We start from the raw sequence: 17,299 nt of genomic DNA, 5'->3' as shown, positions 1-17,299 counted from the left end.
CTGAGTAAGAAGCCACGTAGGAGGATGTGTTCTCCGGATGGTAATTTTGAGCACAGTGGAGCACCCTGATGCCCACAAAGAGAGCAGCATTGTTGCTATTATATATTGTCCAGGCAGATCCTGGACTTTCCAATACTTTTCCAATTTGGACCTGAACTCTTCTGTATAAAGTAGGATGACATCTTTCTTTCACAAGCATTACATATTGATAAATGATGGAGGAATGGGCTTGTGACTTTTAAGAGCCCAGCAAATAACGTGACATTGAAGTCCTTTGGGAAAAAAAAAAAAAAAAAACACACACACAAGATATAATTCTGGTTCCTAAATTGGATGTGGTGATGACTGAGCAATTTTGGAGACAAGAACAGTTAACATAGTAATTTTGGCTGTGGTATAATTCTGGGCAACTGATACCAAGACAGACTTTGGATTTTTTTATGAAAGGACTTGTCAATGGACAAGAGCTCATAAGTACAGACCAACATGGCTGGTTCATATGCTGCATTAGACTTGAAAGCAGGCTGGTTTTGAGCATCTGTGGTTGGTCATTTGAGTTTGGATGTCTGTGTCATAAACCTGGCAGCACTTTTCAGAAAAGTGAATTGAAGCAAGTATTTAACAAGATTAAACTTAAAGTACCTGTCCCATTGACAGTAGTTAGTAATTCATCATTATTCTAAAAGGACAAATTGGGGACATATGATATCTATTTTGCTCTTTATGTTTATTCAGCTGATAAAGTGTTCGCTTATAACTAATAAATGAGTCATTGTGTTAATCCCCTTTAAAGACAGAAGGTGATTTCTTTGACAGCCACTCTCAGCATCGTGTCTTCTGTGCACAGGGAGGCTCATGCACCTGTATGCGGTGTGTGTGGACTGCCTGGAAGGGGTTCACAAGATCATCTGCATCAAGTGTAAGTCACGGTGGGACGGCAGCTGGCACCAGCTGGGCACCATGTACACCTATGACATCCTGGCCGCCTCTCCATGCTGTCAGGTTGGTATTGACCCCACAGAACGAGCAGCGGGTGATGTTAGGCTTCTTCCCCCCAGTGAAGATAGAGGAGTTAGAGGCACCACTGCAGTTAGGCCAGAGGAGGTGTGAGGGTGTGTGTGGAGTGAGCAGCCCCAAAGCTCCCCAAAGTGCAGCAGTGACGGTTGATTTACTATAGGTGGTATAGCTGTGGGTAATACTATGCAGTCATTAAAAGCGATATTATAGAGTAATATATAATTATATGGGAACAATTTTCAATATTTTAAGTCAAAAAAGTAGGTTTTAGGAGTTCCCGTTGTGGCTCAGTGGTTAACGAATCTGACAAGGAACCATGAGGTTGAAGGTTCAATCCCTGGCCAGTGGGTTAAGGATCCAGCGTTGCCATGAGCTGTGGTGTAAGTTGCAGACACAGATCGGATCCCTCATTGCTGTGTCTGTGGTATAGGCTGGCAGCTACAGCTCGGATTAGACCACTAGCCTGGGAACCTCCATGTGCTATGGGTATGGCCCTAGAAAAGCCAAAAAAAAAAAAGACAAAAAAGGTTTTAAATGGCAGAATAGTATCCTTCCATTTGTAAAAATAAAAAAAAAAAAAAGTGAACATGAAAAAGAATCTGCTAGCCTCGGAGTTCCTGTCATGGCTCAGTGGTTAACGAATCCGACTCGGAACCATGGGGTTGCAGGTTTGATCCCTGGCCTTGCTCAGTGGGTTAAGGAACTGGCGTTGCCATGAGCTGTGGTGTAGGTCACAGACGCAGCTCGGGTCTCGCGTTGCTGTGGCTCCTATTCGACCCCTAGCCTGGGAACCTCTAAATGCGGCAGGAGCAGCCCAAGAAATGGCAAAAAACAAAACAAAAAAAAACAAAAAAAAAACAAAAACAAAAAAAAGAATCTGCTAGCCTCTTATCAGAAGTTGTCTCTGGATGGTGGGGTATTGAATGGTTCCTTTAGTTTTCTTTTTGCTTACTTATGTTTTCTAGTGTTTTGTATGATTAGCATATAATAATTTCTAGTAAAAAAATTATTTAAAAGGAAAGAGAAAATTTCACTTTAACAGACAGGATTTTCTTTTTGTTTCCTTTCTGTGGGACAGTGCAGTTTCCCAGGAACTGCCTGTCTTGTAAGATGTTTGAGGTTGACATGAAAGATTTGTAATCCTTAAAGCTCTGCTAAGGGGAGGCATTTTCTTATGCTAAGAGAGCATCTGAAAGTTAGCTGTCATGAGGAAAACGTATTTAATAAGTTCATAGAAACACAGGGGACAAAACAAAATCCTTAGAAGTATCTTGTTTTATTTCCAGGTGCTTGGGAAAGGAAAACACTTGTCATGTAATTCTTTGATATTCATGAATAGGAGAGAGGTTTTCCTTCCTTGTTCAGTGACTAATCCTTTACTTCATTAGTTTATTACTTAGTTTTGTATCTTTAGCAATATGGTTTGATTTTTGTAATGAGAATATCCTTACTCTTAGCAGTTTATTCAGAAGATAAGCCGTGTTGGTTGAATTAAAAGGTTGGCAGAGTCAGTATTTCAGCTATGCTGTGTCTGTACTAGTAATCTTAGAAGAGAAATATGGTCACGGGAGATCTAAATAGCCATCCATAGCCTGTTGTTTGATTCCAGATAGGATTGACTCCTTTTATGCTATTCTAATACACAGACCACATTTCCATTTTAAAACTTAGTCTTGGAAATGAGATATCAGTCTTTTAGTTATTCACCATAACATTTTATAATACCTTAGCGGGTTAAGAACACGACATAGTGTCCACGAGGATGTGGGTTCGATCCCTGGCCTCACTGCAAGTTTTGGCTCAGACCCCATGTTACTATGGCTGTGGTATAGTAATTCTGATTTGAGCCCCAGCCTGGGAACCTCCATAGGCTGCAGGTGTGGCCCTAAAAAAAAAAGAAAAACAATTCACGTACTGTTACCTACCTCATAGGAGTGTTTTGAGGACAACATGAAACTATTCTTTTACCTTTTCAGAATCTAAATCGAGAGTCTGTAGTATTATAATTTCTGGTTATTCACTAAAGTCCTTCAACCTGTTGCCGGAAACCTGTGCTGTAAGAGGAAGGGCATGAAGGATGATACAGTGTGCTCCTAAAGGAGTTCAAGGAGCTGCAGGATAAACATGGCCCTTCTTCTTGGAACCTTAATTTTACTAGAATATTTCAGGGAAATTTTATTTTTACTTCAAAATAAACAGAAGTGTAGTAAGGCATAGAATGAAATATGTATATGAATTTTAAAAATAAACGCAAAAAATCTTTAAAGAAATTTCGTGCAGGTTTGGATGAGGAAAGTCAGCCTTAGCCACTTTTTAAAACGGGGTGGGCGGAGATTTCCGATTGGTAGGGGAACTTTAATGGAGAAATTCCAGCAGTACGAGCTGAGAATTTTCTTCTACCAGTAGGTGTAACTACTAGCGATGCCTCACGTTGGGAGAGAAATGAGAAGACGGTAATTTTTCAGACTGGTGGGAGAACATCTGGGTCTTTATCTCATGCTTATCTGATGCCCTGCCTACTCCGTTTGGGGTAATGAAAGAGATGCTTTACTCACCTCTCAATGGGTTTCCAGGCGTGGCAGTCCGCGATCTGTTGGTGTGACTCTGGCGGTGCTGTGGGGAGGGCGTTGCTGCTCACTGCATCTTGTGCTTCCACCCCAGGCCCGCCTGAACTGCAAGCACTGCGGGAAGCCGGTGATCGACGTGCGGATCGGGATGCAGTACTTCTCCGAGTACAGCAACGTCCAGCAGTGTCCACACTGTGGCAACCTGGACTACCATTTCGTGAAGCCATTTTCCTCCTTCAAAGTTCTTGAAGCTTATTGATGAAAGCTTTGCTTTAGTAATAATAGCTATTTTATTGATATTATTACTTTATTACATATCTTTTCTAGGGAAGCCTTCTGTGACATTAATTTCTTTTCTAATTTAAAGGAGAGTTCCTTTGTGTGTGTGTGCCACCAAAAGGGGGCTGCCCCTTGCCCCCCCTTGACTCCCAAGTGTTAGTCTGTGGTCATGACCAGAGCCCAGCTGGGTGCTCCTTGAGCTTGGGGGAGCGGTTCACTATCAGTAAGAGTTTCTCAGGCAGCTTTTAAAGTGGTGGGGAGGATGGGGCGAATTTAGGAAAGGGATTATGTGGTCATAAACTGAGAGCACTGTAGGAGTTGGGAAGAAACTCTTACTAAAATGTTAACTATCTAAAGACCCACTTTTAGATCTTCTCTGGGCCTTGGGAGAAACGTGACAAGTGAATGTATGTCTGTGCCTGGAGAGCTGATGGTGTAATAGTTTACCTTGGCTTAGCGTTCGTTCGGCAGCACACACTGACCTGCAGTTTCCCTTCACTGACAGATTACTGCAAAGTGGACATGAGCCCTGATTCTCTCCCTGTTGTATTTTAGCAGCCAGTTTTCATACTGAAAATAATATCCAAATTATAAGACATGTGAAAGCTGTTGGTATTGTGCATATTTTTAGGTAAGCTGACCTTTAACAAAAAGAATCTGCTAAATGAATTTGGAAATGATGCATACCAACTCAAGAGGGCAGAAAGGCAGAATCCTGTCATTTGAATTGTGTCTTTGAAGTTGGTCAAACAGGCTCTTAAGGGAAATCCATGAATGACATGATTTGGGTGGTACTGGTTTTTATATATAGGTCATGCTGTCTAAGTGCCACTTGATGCCAGATCCTTCTCACAGATAAATCTCACAGCTACAGACCCTGACTGGTAAGTTTCAAAACCAATCGTTGTCACACTTAATCTTCCCCCCAAAGTGCTTATGGCTGCTTTTTACCCATTTAATGCTGAGTTTCCAAAATCAAAGATTTGACCCTAAGAAGGAAACAAAAAAATTATTTTTGAGGCTATGAGGAAAATAATAATTTTGATGTTTCTTTTTAAAGTCTTTTTCTTATTTTGAAAAATCATTGATTATAATATGTAACAGTATGTTTGAAAATAGATTATTCTGAAAATCTCCATGATACCTTTCCACTGGTTTTTGAAAAAGGTGATAATTTATAGAACTTGATTAATTACAACATTGAGCTTTCCAAAGTACAGCCTCTGTTCATTAGTTCATTTTAGACGGACACCCCCATACCTTACAGATCTGAAATTGAAATATGATTTCTTAAAAATGAATTTGATAATTTCAAGTGTGACATGCATATATGCTAAAAGAATGCTAAAAATATTATCCTTTTATGGGAAGCTAAATTTGGGAGTATGTGAGCATTTTAATGTACACCATTTTTTTCCCCTCAGAAAACAGTTGTTTTTTTCCTCTCAGAAATGTGTAGGTATTATTGCAAGTGAGTTTCAGTTCTGCTACATGGAGTATTTGATGTTTTATTTGAAAGAATACAGCACTAAAGAACTGATAGATTGACCAATTATTCATCTTTTGGTTTGGATGATTATAATTCAGCTGACCACATCTAGTTTGATGTTTGATGATCTGAAAAATATTTCACAGTGGTGAGAAATGCTCAAAGGCTGTACGACGCAGAAAATTGTTATTGGTCTGACAGTACTTGATGCAACAAGAAGGGGCCTATAGTACGTAGCCCTTGAAAACCTGTCTTTAATACGCAAAGCTGTAACTGAATTAGCTGTTTCCCTATTGATTCTCTTTTGTATCCAGGTATAAAAATTGGTGAATTTCTCTTCAGAGTACCATTGGATTTTATTTCTGAGTTTAAAATGAATAGTAAAATATTTGTAATGCTGTTCTTAAACCCACCTAAATTTCTAAAGAGAAACCTGCTTATATTGTTGCTCTGAAGCTTCACATTTACGTCCAGATCACATTCCGCAAGCTCCTCAGCCTAAAACTGCTGCAAGTGTAGTGTCTGATGCATTCAATATTTTCTTCTTATGTCATTTTCTACTGAGAAATAAGTATGATGATATTTCAGTGTAATTGAGAAAAAAAATTTGCTTTTGGCTTTTATTTTGAGGATTAAGTTAGGAATCTATGGAGGTTATATAAAAGGAGAAGCATAGGTATCCTATCTGAGACTGTCTGTTGCTGTTAAGGTATTTCATTCTTGTCTAAAATGGAAAATTTGGCTGATTTGAGAATAAAATATAGTTGAGTATACAACCATGTGAAGAATAAATCTTATTTTGGAATCTGCTGGCCTTAATGTTTCTCTACACTTTCTCAAAGTACTTTGCTCTGAGTACCTGGATGGGAATTGGAATATATCAAAAAAGATGATTAGTTTTGTTGTGGGTTAGATATTAAAGGATATTTTGTTGTCCCAGAGATACATTTTCTGGTTCTGTGATAGTGCTCAAAAACATGAACCCACTCACGATGACTAATAAGTAATTTTTATCTACTTTAACTTGTTTTATCATTTATTTTTAAGAGTTATGCCTTGAACAAATAAATCACCTGCTTTAGTTTATTGGGAAGACTCTTTCTGATCATCTCATCATCTTGTCTTCAGGTCATCTCAGTTCTTCACTCTCTTCTGGTTGCAGCTGAAGCAGTTGATATACTGGACTTACACCTTAAAAGAGAGGACATTGGCTGTGAAGTTAGGGAATGGGGGGAATTAATCCTATAAAGAACTTTCCCAAACAGTCTTTAATTTCTAATTTTTGTAAAAGAAGCTCATTCATTTTCAGATGTATTTTCATACATTTTTTGGGGGGGAGGAATTAACTCATCAGAAAATAATATCATTAAGTTTTTTAATCCTAAAAGCTAACAGATAAACTGACACATAACTTATTGGATCACCCAAACTAATTTGCAGAAATCTTTTGTTTTGTCCTGTAAGACCAATGCTTAACATGCAGTCTTTCCTCCTGTGCCCAGATCAGTAACTCCACTTTGCTTTTCTCTTTAGTCTCCTGATAGCAGCTATTGGGTAATTTCATTTGGAGATTGGGGAGGAGGTGAGGAGAAAGTGCTCTTGTTCAGTGGTTTGGTTCCTATAAAAAATGCTGCCTAACCCAGCTCATCTCTATGTCCTGTTGACTTTATTATTATTCCAGGTAATTGAAAGAAAATATAATGGATGGGCATCATTAACACCAGCTCAAAAGTATATTCTTGTCTGTAAAGATTTCTTGTCAAAATGTCTTGGATTGCACTTTTGTTGAGGGAAGACTGTGTAAATAGTTAAAGAATGTTGATAAAATTGAAACATTTGGTTATGGAATTGTGTGGTGTTAGAAGGTTTCTGTTTGTGAAAATGTATGTATTAAAAATAATAAAATTTCAGAAACTAACCTTGTGTTCTCTCTTAGTGTGTCACTTCATTTTTTGTTGGGACTCCAGTATTATGAGCTTGGGATTATTCAATCAGAAAAGACATTAGAGGAAACTTTCAGAGGGTTTGATCACTATTCAGGTAGTCATTTCAAAGTTGCTATTGCAGCAAATAAAAGCTATGGACCTTTTACGCTGTTTGAAAATGATGTGTCACATGTAAATTCCCATTGCAACAAAATAAGCATTCTGTATAACAGTCCTTTCTGTGTGGCTAGTCCACCATTATTGTTTTGGTGATAAGAAAGTCTATTGACTAGATAGATAATTCTACTCTATAGTTTTTTGTGGTTGCTTTTTCTAGGCCTATAACAATTTTCATAATGATTATATAAGAGAGAGTAGCTTCTCTTTAAATATCCTTGTCCTCTTCATTTCAGATATCATTCTCCACCAATGAATTGAAATCCATAAAATCTTTAGAACACAGGATAAGATGTAGAAACGTGGGTGAGGAAAGGGTCTCCAGTGGACTCAAACCCTGTCTTACCACTATTTACTACAGACATCTGAGGCATAAGTTTTATTTAAAGCCTTAAGGACTTGGGATATTGTGATTTCTACTAGTGTAATTTGTGCCAATGAAATTCCTTTGTGGTTGTAAGGAAAATGCAGTTCTCGCTATGGTAGAAAGAAAAAAACCAAAGTTAAACAATGATTATTAAGAATTAAGTTTAATGAAAGAAAATTCTCTTTTGTTCTTAGTAGTTTCCATTTCTTTAAATCTTGCTTATACTGTTTTGACTTAAATTCAGCCGCAATTAGGTTGCTAATTACATAGGCTGTTTCTCAAGTAAAGAGTTAAATTTTGGGAGAAAAAAAGCTTTTCTTGAGCTTTTGTTATTTTCATGTTCTTCCAGCTATCTACACCAGGGATAAACCTTATGTAATGAAAGTGAAATATCTTTGAAAATAGTAAAGTGTTGTACAAATGTATTAGGAATAATGTATTTTTTTTTGGCTGCACCTGCAGCATGTGGAAGTTCCCAGGCCAGGAATAGAACCCATGCCACAGCAATGACCTGAGCCTCAGCAGTGACAATGCCAGATCCTTAACCCATTGAGCAACCAGGGAACTCTGAAATGATGTATTTTTAGAGAATACTTTTCTTCCAATGGCAACCTTTAGCATTGTGTTAATTTATATAAGCTGGATTTGGAAATAAAAATAAAGCACTATGTTTTATGGCATTCTGTAAAAACACTGATTACATTTGTCAGTGTCCAAATAGAATCTGCCCCCTTAGCACCATTTCCTGGTAATGGACACCATGCCAAGTAGTTCTCATATGCTTGTTTGAAAATTTAGATCATATCTTCAAGTTTGGAGCTGTCTAATAACATTCCTCATAAGCTTAAAAGTAGAAAACTCGTAACCTTCACAGTCATAGCGATACCAGAATTTACAGCAAGGACTGTTTTTCACTGCATTCACAATGTGTGTATGTGTGTGTGTATTTTAATTGCAATACATTTGATTTACAGAACTACATTAGTTTCAAATATACAACATGATAATTCTGTGTTTTTAATAGATTACCCTCCATTTAAAATTACTGTAAAATATGGGCTATATTCCCTGTGCTATACAATATATTCTTGTAGCTTATTTATTTTATACCATAGTGATTTGTACTTCTTAATCCCTTCCCCCATCGTGTCCCTTCCCCCTTCCCTGGTAACCACTAGTTTATGCTCTGTTTTGCTATGTTCATTCATTTGCTTAAATCATATTGACTACTGTACTCATTTTAGAGATAAACCAAGGCCCAGATAACTTAAATCTACATAAATAAGTTCATGTAGTTGATGGTTAACTTGGAATTAAGACTAGATTCCCTCCCCAGTCCTCAAAATGACCTCAATGCATGCGTACTTTATTTTCAGTTGAGAGAGAACTTTGGAATTGTTCTGACAAAGTGCAGGATTTGAAATGTACAGTAGCCCTCATTTCAGCAGCACTGGTGCTAAAACGGAAGTAATTCTGAGAGGCCTTGCTTGCTAGGCCTCCTGCATAAGGGTGACGGGCACATTTGAAAACATCCCCTGTTTTAGAAAGAAGAAAACAGAGGGTAACACTTTTGATTTCAGAAAGGAAGAAATAATGTTTGAAATCAGTAACTGTACCTTTTATCTAATTTTTTGTGCATTCATTTGTTGATGTCTGTTCCCTTTTGTTAACATCAGTCATGGCTTGAGGAGAACTGAGTCTGAGTGTAAGGTGACATTTTAACAGTCTACACTAAGAATCCATTTTATTCAGTTTGGGATTTGACTTTGAGATGCTTCTGGATTCAAAATGTCAAGCTGTTGGATTTGATAGCTTTGGTCTATCCAATGGGGGCGGAGTTTTCCTTTTTGACTGAATTTTCAAACAGTTGCTCTTGGTGGGTTTCATTTTCAATTTCTGTTTTATCTGAAGCTCTGGTATTTCAACCTTTTTGGAGTTGCTGCCTGATCACTATTTATTTGTATTCCACACGACTTTAGGGGGGAAAAGTGCCAGCTACATGTTTGAGAGAATTAACAATTATCATGTTGTAGAGATTATCTCTTGAGCTATTTCATGAGAGAGATTCCTAGTTATTGCAAAACCATGGGTTGGGAACCGGTGCCTTACACTTTCTTGTTATTTTCTCTGCATTAACAAATCACATATTTTTCTGAAGCTCTGATGACCACAGCAAGAGGCTGACGAAGAAAGTAAAGCCAGGCGAAGCCCCTAGACTAATTTGTCTGAAGCTCCAGAACTCCATGGCTTTGAGAGTGGTTTGGGCAGAGGGTAAAATGGTCGCAGTCCTGGGGGCTACTGTGAATATTTCAAATAGCTTAATGGAGATCATAATGTTGCCCACCACAGGATGGCACAGGACATCTAAAAGATCAGTTTATTTTTGGCAAGAGTTATAGCAACCTTAGTTATCTCACATTGCTCAGAAACACTGGCAGTAGCTTATGCCTTCGATGTATAATATATGAGAATATGAATTAATTAATACTTTCTAATGCTATTTATTTTACAGACATAACCTTTCAAAACAAGATAGGCTCGTATTAGGTGGGGTGCTATCTTTGGTGATGGCAGAGTTGGGAAATGCCATTTTTTTAAAAAAAGTCTGCTTTTCTTAATCCTTTTCCTTTCACCTGTTGTGATGCCTTTGATTTATTTTTTTTTATACCTGCCCATCTCTTTCCTACCTTGTCCTTTTTCCTGTTGCATCAAATTTCTTAACCATTGGAATATGGTATTAAAAAAAAAAAAAAACGGACAAACCTAGACATGAGTTGGTTGGTAAATCAAAAAAGTTATTAAAAAAAAAATGGATTCCTACAACTGGCACAGAGATAGACAAGCTGATCAATGGAAGGATAGAGCCCAGAAGTAAACCACACTTAACATGCATGATTAGTTTTTGACAAAGGTGTAAAAAGAATTCAGTGAAGAGAGGATAATATAACGAATGGAGCTGGACATTTTGATAATCATATGTGAAAAATAAAAGAGCCAACCAAACCTGGATCTATACTCATACCTTATTCAAAAAATCAATTGCAGACTGTTACCTTTGGAATGGATTAGCAATAGATCCTACTGTGTAGCACTGGGAACTATGTCTGGTCACTTACGGTGGAGCATGATAATGTGAGAAAAAAGAATGTATACATGTACGTGTGGGTCACCATGCTGTACAGTAGAAAATTGACAGAACACTGCAAACCAACTATAATGGAACAAAATAAAAATCATTATATAAAAAAAAGAAAGTGGATCATAGCTATAAGTGTAAAATCTAAAAATGGACAAATTGGATTTTATTAAAATTAAGAACTCTGCAAAAGACATTGTTAAGCAAATGAAAAGATAAGCTTTCAAAGACTAGAAGAAAAGGACTTGTATCCAGAAAATTATGAAGAACTCGTAAATGTAGTAGTAAGGAAACAAATGATCCACTTTTAAAAAGTGCAAAATACCTGAACACTTCGCCAAAAAAATAAAATAAAAATGACAAACACAAGATAACATTATTAGTCATTAGGGAAATGAAAGCTAAAACCACAATGAGATACCACTCTACACACGGAATGAATTAAAAAAAGGACTGAGAATACAATTGCTGGCAAAGATGTGAGGAAACACTCATGTTGCTGATGGGAAACAGTTTGGCACTTTCTTAAAAAGTTAAACATATGCCTGTTCTGTGTTCTAGCCATTCCACTTCTATGTGCTTGCCTGAAAGAAATGAAAGCCTTTCCACACGAAGACTTGTTTATGAATGCTTATGGCAGCTTTATTTGTAATAGCTCCAAACGTAAACAACACAACTGTCCATCAACAGCAGGAAGGATGAACAAAATGTGGGATATCTATATGATAGAATACTACACAGCCATAAAAAAGAACCAACTATTGATACATGCAGTGTGGATGAGCCTCAAAATAATTATACTAAAAAGAAAGAAGGTGGGACAGGAGTATATACTATATGATTCCATTTATGTGAAACTTTAGAAAATGCAAATGAATCTAATTAACAGATCAATTGCCTGGGGATGGGTGAAGGAATATTAATTGGGGAAGGAGAAAAAAATGATTACAAAGGAGCATGAGGAAACTTTTTGGGATGACAGATATGTTCATAATCTGGATTATGATGATGGTTTCACATATATGCCAAAATTTACTATATAATTTAAATATGTGTAGTTTATTATGTTAATTATATGTCCATAAAGCTGAAAAATCCCCATCCCATGATTTACATACCATAAACGTTTTATTTACATTTAAATAAGGAATATGCATTCATTGAACAGATTTGGTTCCTTTCTTTTTGTGTGTGATTTCTGCAGTTGTAGGACCATGCTGCCTTTTTTGCAAATTCTCCTTTTGTGATGCATTCTCTATGAGAAACAATACAAGTACACCATCTTGCTAGACTTCAGGGGTTTGTCCCCTAATCTTTCACTGTATTATTTCTTATGTTTAACTCAGCAGTGTTTTGTGTGTATATTTTGTCCTATCATTCCAAAGCATCCTACTTACTGGAATAGTATTTTCTTTATGTAATTATTTGTCATTGGTTTATGTACTAGTTTTATTAAATTACATAATGGCATTGCCAAGTATAAGGTAAAAACAAGTTTGAGAGCAAAAAGGACAAACTTTTGGTAAGCACACAGCTTTGCTGGGGGAAATTGTATGTGCCCTGCCTTACAGAAGCTACAGCCATTAGCATCCATAGTACTGAAGTCATTCATTGCAAAATTTTATTTGGCTACAACCATGCATGTGGAAGTTCCCTTGCCAGGGATTGAAACCACGGTACAGTTACACCTGTGCCACAGCTGCAGGAGTGCCAGATCCTTAACCCACTTCGCCACACAGGAATTTCCCATCAGAGTGAAGTTTTACAAGATGAATTCAGAGTCAGTGTATTTGCTGGATTGGCTTAGGAAAGGCTGTTTTAGGAAGATTCTACTGCTCAAGCTTGCAAATGCTGACTTTCCTCAGCTGCAAAAATTAAGTCTCTGCCTGAGGGGAGGGGTACTATTAGGGTTTAAGAGAAGAAATGCAAAGTGCTTAGTACAAAAAAGTGTTTTAGCACTTACCATGGCATGCAGTAAATGTTCAAAATGTGCCTTATGATCATCTATGTTATTTCGGAAATCACTCTTAGACTATTAGGGCAGGAAAGACCTTAGAGATTGACTCAACCCATTTATTTTACAGATGAAAATGGCTCAACAACACACAGCAAGTAGGACTGAAGGTCATGCACATCACCAAGTTGGTAATGCTAAGGATGCTTCCCAGGAGACTTCTTCCTAAGAGGGTCCTGAAAATCTGGAGAGTTCTCTAAAACCAGGGGAGGAATTGCAGACCTTATATCAGACTCATAAAAGAGCTGCTTTTGAGAGAAGTCTTACTTGTTCAGAGGCTGATGATCTTCAATAGCTCTGTACATTAAAAAAAAAAAAAAAGTTTGCTGAATTCTGCTTTTGAAGTGTCGGTACTCCTTCATACAGCTGAGATCAGTGGGTGTGTGAAGCGAGGTCAAACCTGGCATCAGGCAGTGGGTGAGAAGGTTGTGGGACTGATAAACAGATGAAATCTGATTTAGGAAGTGGGTTGGAAATTTTGTGAAATCCATATTGTTGTTGTTTTCCCACTTGTGGTTAGCTTCAAAATGGTTTGGGGGGCTGAGAAATGATCCATTTCTTTCTGTTCATGGTGAACACAAGCAGTAGCCAGTTTGTGTTATAGTGATTGTGTTTTACTTCTGAAGCATGCCCACGAAGGCTGCCATCCATGCTCCTGAGCACCACTTGCAAATGATAATACTTGGGATATGATAGAATCAGACCATGGTCACTCTGTGTTGGCCAGGACGATGCCCTTCAGTGTTGGTGTTTGCTTATCCTGGTCCAGTCCAGACTGAGGGATCAAGGTTGTGAGATGCACCTCCTGAAAAGCTGCATGATCCTTCACCCCTGATGATCACCAGAACTTGCTCAGCTAGCCAGGGCCAATGCCCCCGTCTCGGAGGCAGGAAGTCTGGGTTGGAATTGTGCCTTACACACTCTGACACATCATTTAACCTTTCAGATCATGCTTTTGTAACAGCAGGAAAACACAAATAGCAACTTTTCACTCTGAGATTTAATAGCTTCATCATTTTCTAAACTCTTTAATGAGAAACAGACACAAGAGGTTATTAAAGTGAGCAAATCAGTGATGATTCCATTTGTTTCTACTTAAAAAAAAAATAGCACACTTCCCAGATGCCTGTACTTTTCATGTTAAACAGCTATGACTATCTGAAACTAGCCTTTCACACATCATGCTTGACATGTTAAATGCTAGTCAATTTGGCACTTACTGAGCATGTATTACGTGCAGTAGTAGGATCCAGAAGAAGTCCTGATTATTTGTTCAGAGGATGAGCACCTTCAACAGCTATGAACATCTTTTTAAAATGGCTGAATTCTACTTTTTGAAGTGGTGGCGTTCTGTGAAAGGCGACGAGGCTCCTTGGGGTATATACACCTAAAATACTTCATGGTGAAATACTTCTGGCTGAGAATTGCTGTGTTCACCAGTGACCTACCCTTAAACTGAAATGAAATTGTAAAGTAGATCTTTTTTAAACTATTGAATTGAAGTTCTAAAAAAGCACTTATAAGTTTAGGGTTTTTCGATTAAGAAGAATTTTATTAAAATGAAAACATTCTGAAAGGGAAATTTCCCTCCTGGCATGTCTCTCGTTTATATCTTTGTCAGGTTTATTAATGCATATGTAGCACTTTGTGTGCAGGGAAGCAAGAAATTTTTGAAGAATTGTGTTGGCATCACAATCATTTTCCAGATGTCTTTAATCTGGTGTTGATGTACGTGGGATATTGGCTGTGGTACTTATTATATGTTGGCTGTGGTTCTTATTATTTTGAAGTTGGGAATTTTAACATTAAGCATTTATAAGATGTTTAGTGTAAGAAGTACTAAGGTTTTATTATAGCTTTCAGGGTAAAAACATTACAAAGAAGGTGACAGGCATATTCTATTTCTGTTAGTAAAAACTTCATGATTTCTCTTAAAGCTGATGTGCATATTTGGATTTGCATCAGTTTAAACTTTTAAGAAAATATCTCTAGCAAATGCCTAAGCAATGGAAGAAAGTGTATTTAAAATCGCTACATTCTAAAATTCAAAACATGATTTTATCTAAGAAGAATAATGTTTAAGATAGTCAGGTTGAAGTTTTCTCTTTTAGAACTGCCTCTGTTTTAAGACTGGAGCGAGTGAGTACTTTGGCACTTTTAGTTTTCTTGATTTACATATAATATTAATTAACAAGATACTAATGATGAGTGTAAAGATTTCAAAATTTATAGTTAAACCCAAAAGAAAGTAAATCAGAAAGGTCTTGAATGATCTGCCTGTGGAGATGCGCTCATTTTGAAAGCATAATACAGCCTCTGCAGCTGTTGAGGGGTGCGGGAACTGAGAGGGCAGAGCCAAATGAAAACAGTCTTATAGGATTGCAGTGTCAGCATTTAGGAAGGAGGCTGTTGTCATAAAGTTGCTCAGATGTGGGGAACAGAGAAGATGCTAGACTGTTGGGCTCTGGAAAGCATGTGATGGACTTCATGTAGGTGCCACTCTAATGATGCTGTCCTCAAGGGCAGTGCCTATGTTTTCAACATTTTGTATTCCTAATATCTAGTACAGAGCCTCACCCATTAGCAAAATGAGCAATTGAATGTGCTGGCAGCTCTGCATACCAGAGACATGAAGGAGCTGGTTGTGGGAGAATTCAGAGAGTTTTTCTTTTCACCTTTTATACCATAGTATACATTATCCTATGTTTCCTGGTTTTGTGTTTTTGCAGCCTGCTCCTTTGGGGATTCCTTTCAGAAAATCAAATATCAAAATATTAAAAGGAAATAAATACCCAGGTCATAAGAACTGACTTCTATTCTGAGCCACTGGTAAAAATCACTTCATCTCTCACATGTTTGGAATAAAGGTGATCATGTTTATGATTATTTAAGTAGTTAAGATTTAAAAAATTAGAGAATCTCAGAAATAGAAGACACCTTAAAATTCCTCATTCTCAGCCTGCTTACTGTATAGAAAGGAAAGCAGACACAATGTTGTTGACAATCTAGGCCTTCCGAGCTGTGCCATCCAGGCCAGTAGCCACTAGCCACATGTGGCCATTCAAATTAAATTTTAAAATGTTAAATTAAAAATCCACTTCCTAAGTTGCACTAGCTATTTTTCAAGTTCTAGATAGCCATGCATGGCTAATGACTATTGTATTGGGCAGTGCCACATTTGGAGAAAGTTCAATTGGACTGTGCTGCATTATAGCTTTTCATCATAACTCTTTCCTTTCAACCCTTCAAGAACAGGTTCTGGATGATTGGCCCCTAGCACTATATCATATATTTTAATAAAAACTTTAAATGCGGAAACAGCGTATGAAAGGTTTTGTTACTTATTGTGCATTTTTGATTCTCCTAGGAGGAAAGTGAACCCAGGAGACTCATGGAGTATGTGTAGTTCAGACATCAACCGTCTTAAGTGAGCAATCACAGGGCCATGTTCCCAGGATGGAATGGAAACCAGCTTTTGGCTCTTACCTGCATCCTATAGAACACCAAGGTCAGTTTCAGTGAAAATAACTGCCTAATGCTGGCCTGTTTCGCAGCCCTTCTTAATTAAGCCTCTTCTATGAGTAGCTAAGCGAACACCTACATGAGTTTTTAATTATCTATTATTAATGACTTTTTTGAGTTGATAATGTCATATGAGCCTTCCTCAGACTTAATCCAAGATGATTTTTCTTTGTTGAGTGGTTCTGATAGATCACAGTACTAATTGGATTATTCTCAGTAACAGCAAAATAAGTGAAGGCTGAATCTTGGTTTTTACTCCTGGTTTATTTATTCAACTAATTGACACTTGAGAAATCCTCTAAAGTCACAGATCTTGTAGGTATACTTGATTGTTTAATGTCAGCTGAGGGCTGAAACTGAGGGCATTGAGGCAAATAAGATCCTTGGGTACAGTCTGGGATCAGAAAGTCAGCTCTTTAAAGCTCTTAATCAAATATCACATTCTTTTTTTTGTCTTTTTTTTTTTTTTTTTTTTTTTGCCTTTTCTAGGGCTGCTCCCGCAGCGTATGGAGGTTCCCAGGCTAGGTGTCTAATTGGAGCTGTAGCTGCCGGCCTACGCCAGAGCCACAGCAATGTAGGATCCAAGCCGCGTCTGTGACCCACACACCACAGCTCTCGGCAACGCCGGATTTTTAACCCACTGAGCGAGGCCAGGGATCAAACCTGCAACCTCATGGTCTCTAGTCGGATTTGTTAACCACTGAGCCACGACAGGAACTCCAAATATCACATTCTTACGAAGCCTAGACCTCCTTATTTTAATTGCAACCCTTCTGGCATCCCAGATTTCCTTTTTCCTACACTGT

General features: G+C 37.7%; 1 protein-coding gene across 3 annotated transcripts in view; it reads left to right on the top strand.

Moving 5' to 3' along the window:
- Nucleotides 1-7,270, top strand: part of HECA (hdc homolog, cell cycle regulator) — a 47,999-nt gene extending 40,729 nt beyond the window's left edge. The window contains exons 3-5 of one of the 3 annotated variants that reach the window (XR_007133509.1): nt 848-1,002; nt 3,679-4,747; nt 6,481-7,270. Coding sequence is in view for 1 of the 3 variants with exons in the window: in XM_047770079.1 (XP_047626035.1) it covers nt 848-1,002; nt 3,679-3,843 (320 nt within the window). In the remaining 2 variants the exon portion in view is untranslated. Of the gene's footprint in view, nt 1-816; nt 1,003-3,678; nt 6,158-6,480 lie in introns of those variants that run through there. The other 2 variants (XR_007133510.1, XM_047770079.1) reach the window with 2 other exon arrangements.
- Nucleotides 7,271-17,299: the final 10,029 nt, after the last annotated feature.

Source organism: Phacochoerus africanus, chromosome 2 (assembly GCF_016906955.1).
Source record: "Phacochoerus africanus isolate WHEZ1 chromosome 2, ROS_Pafr_v1, whole genome shotgun sequence".
In the NCBI taxonomy this organism is placed as follows: domain Eukaryota; kingdom Metazoa; phylum Chordata; class Mammalia; order Artiodactyla; family Suidae; genus Phacochoerus; species Phacochoerus africanus.
Note: the sequence above shows the minus strand (reverse complement) of the source record. Positions and strands in the feature narration are given on the sequence as shown.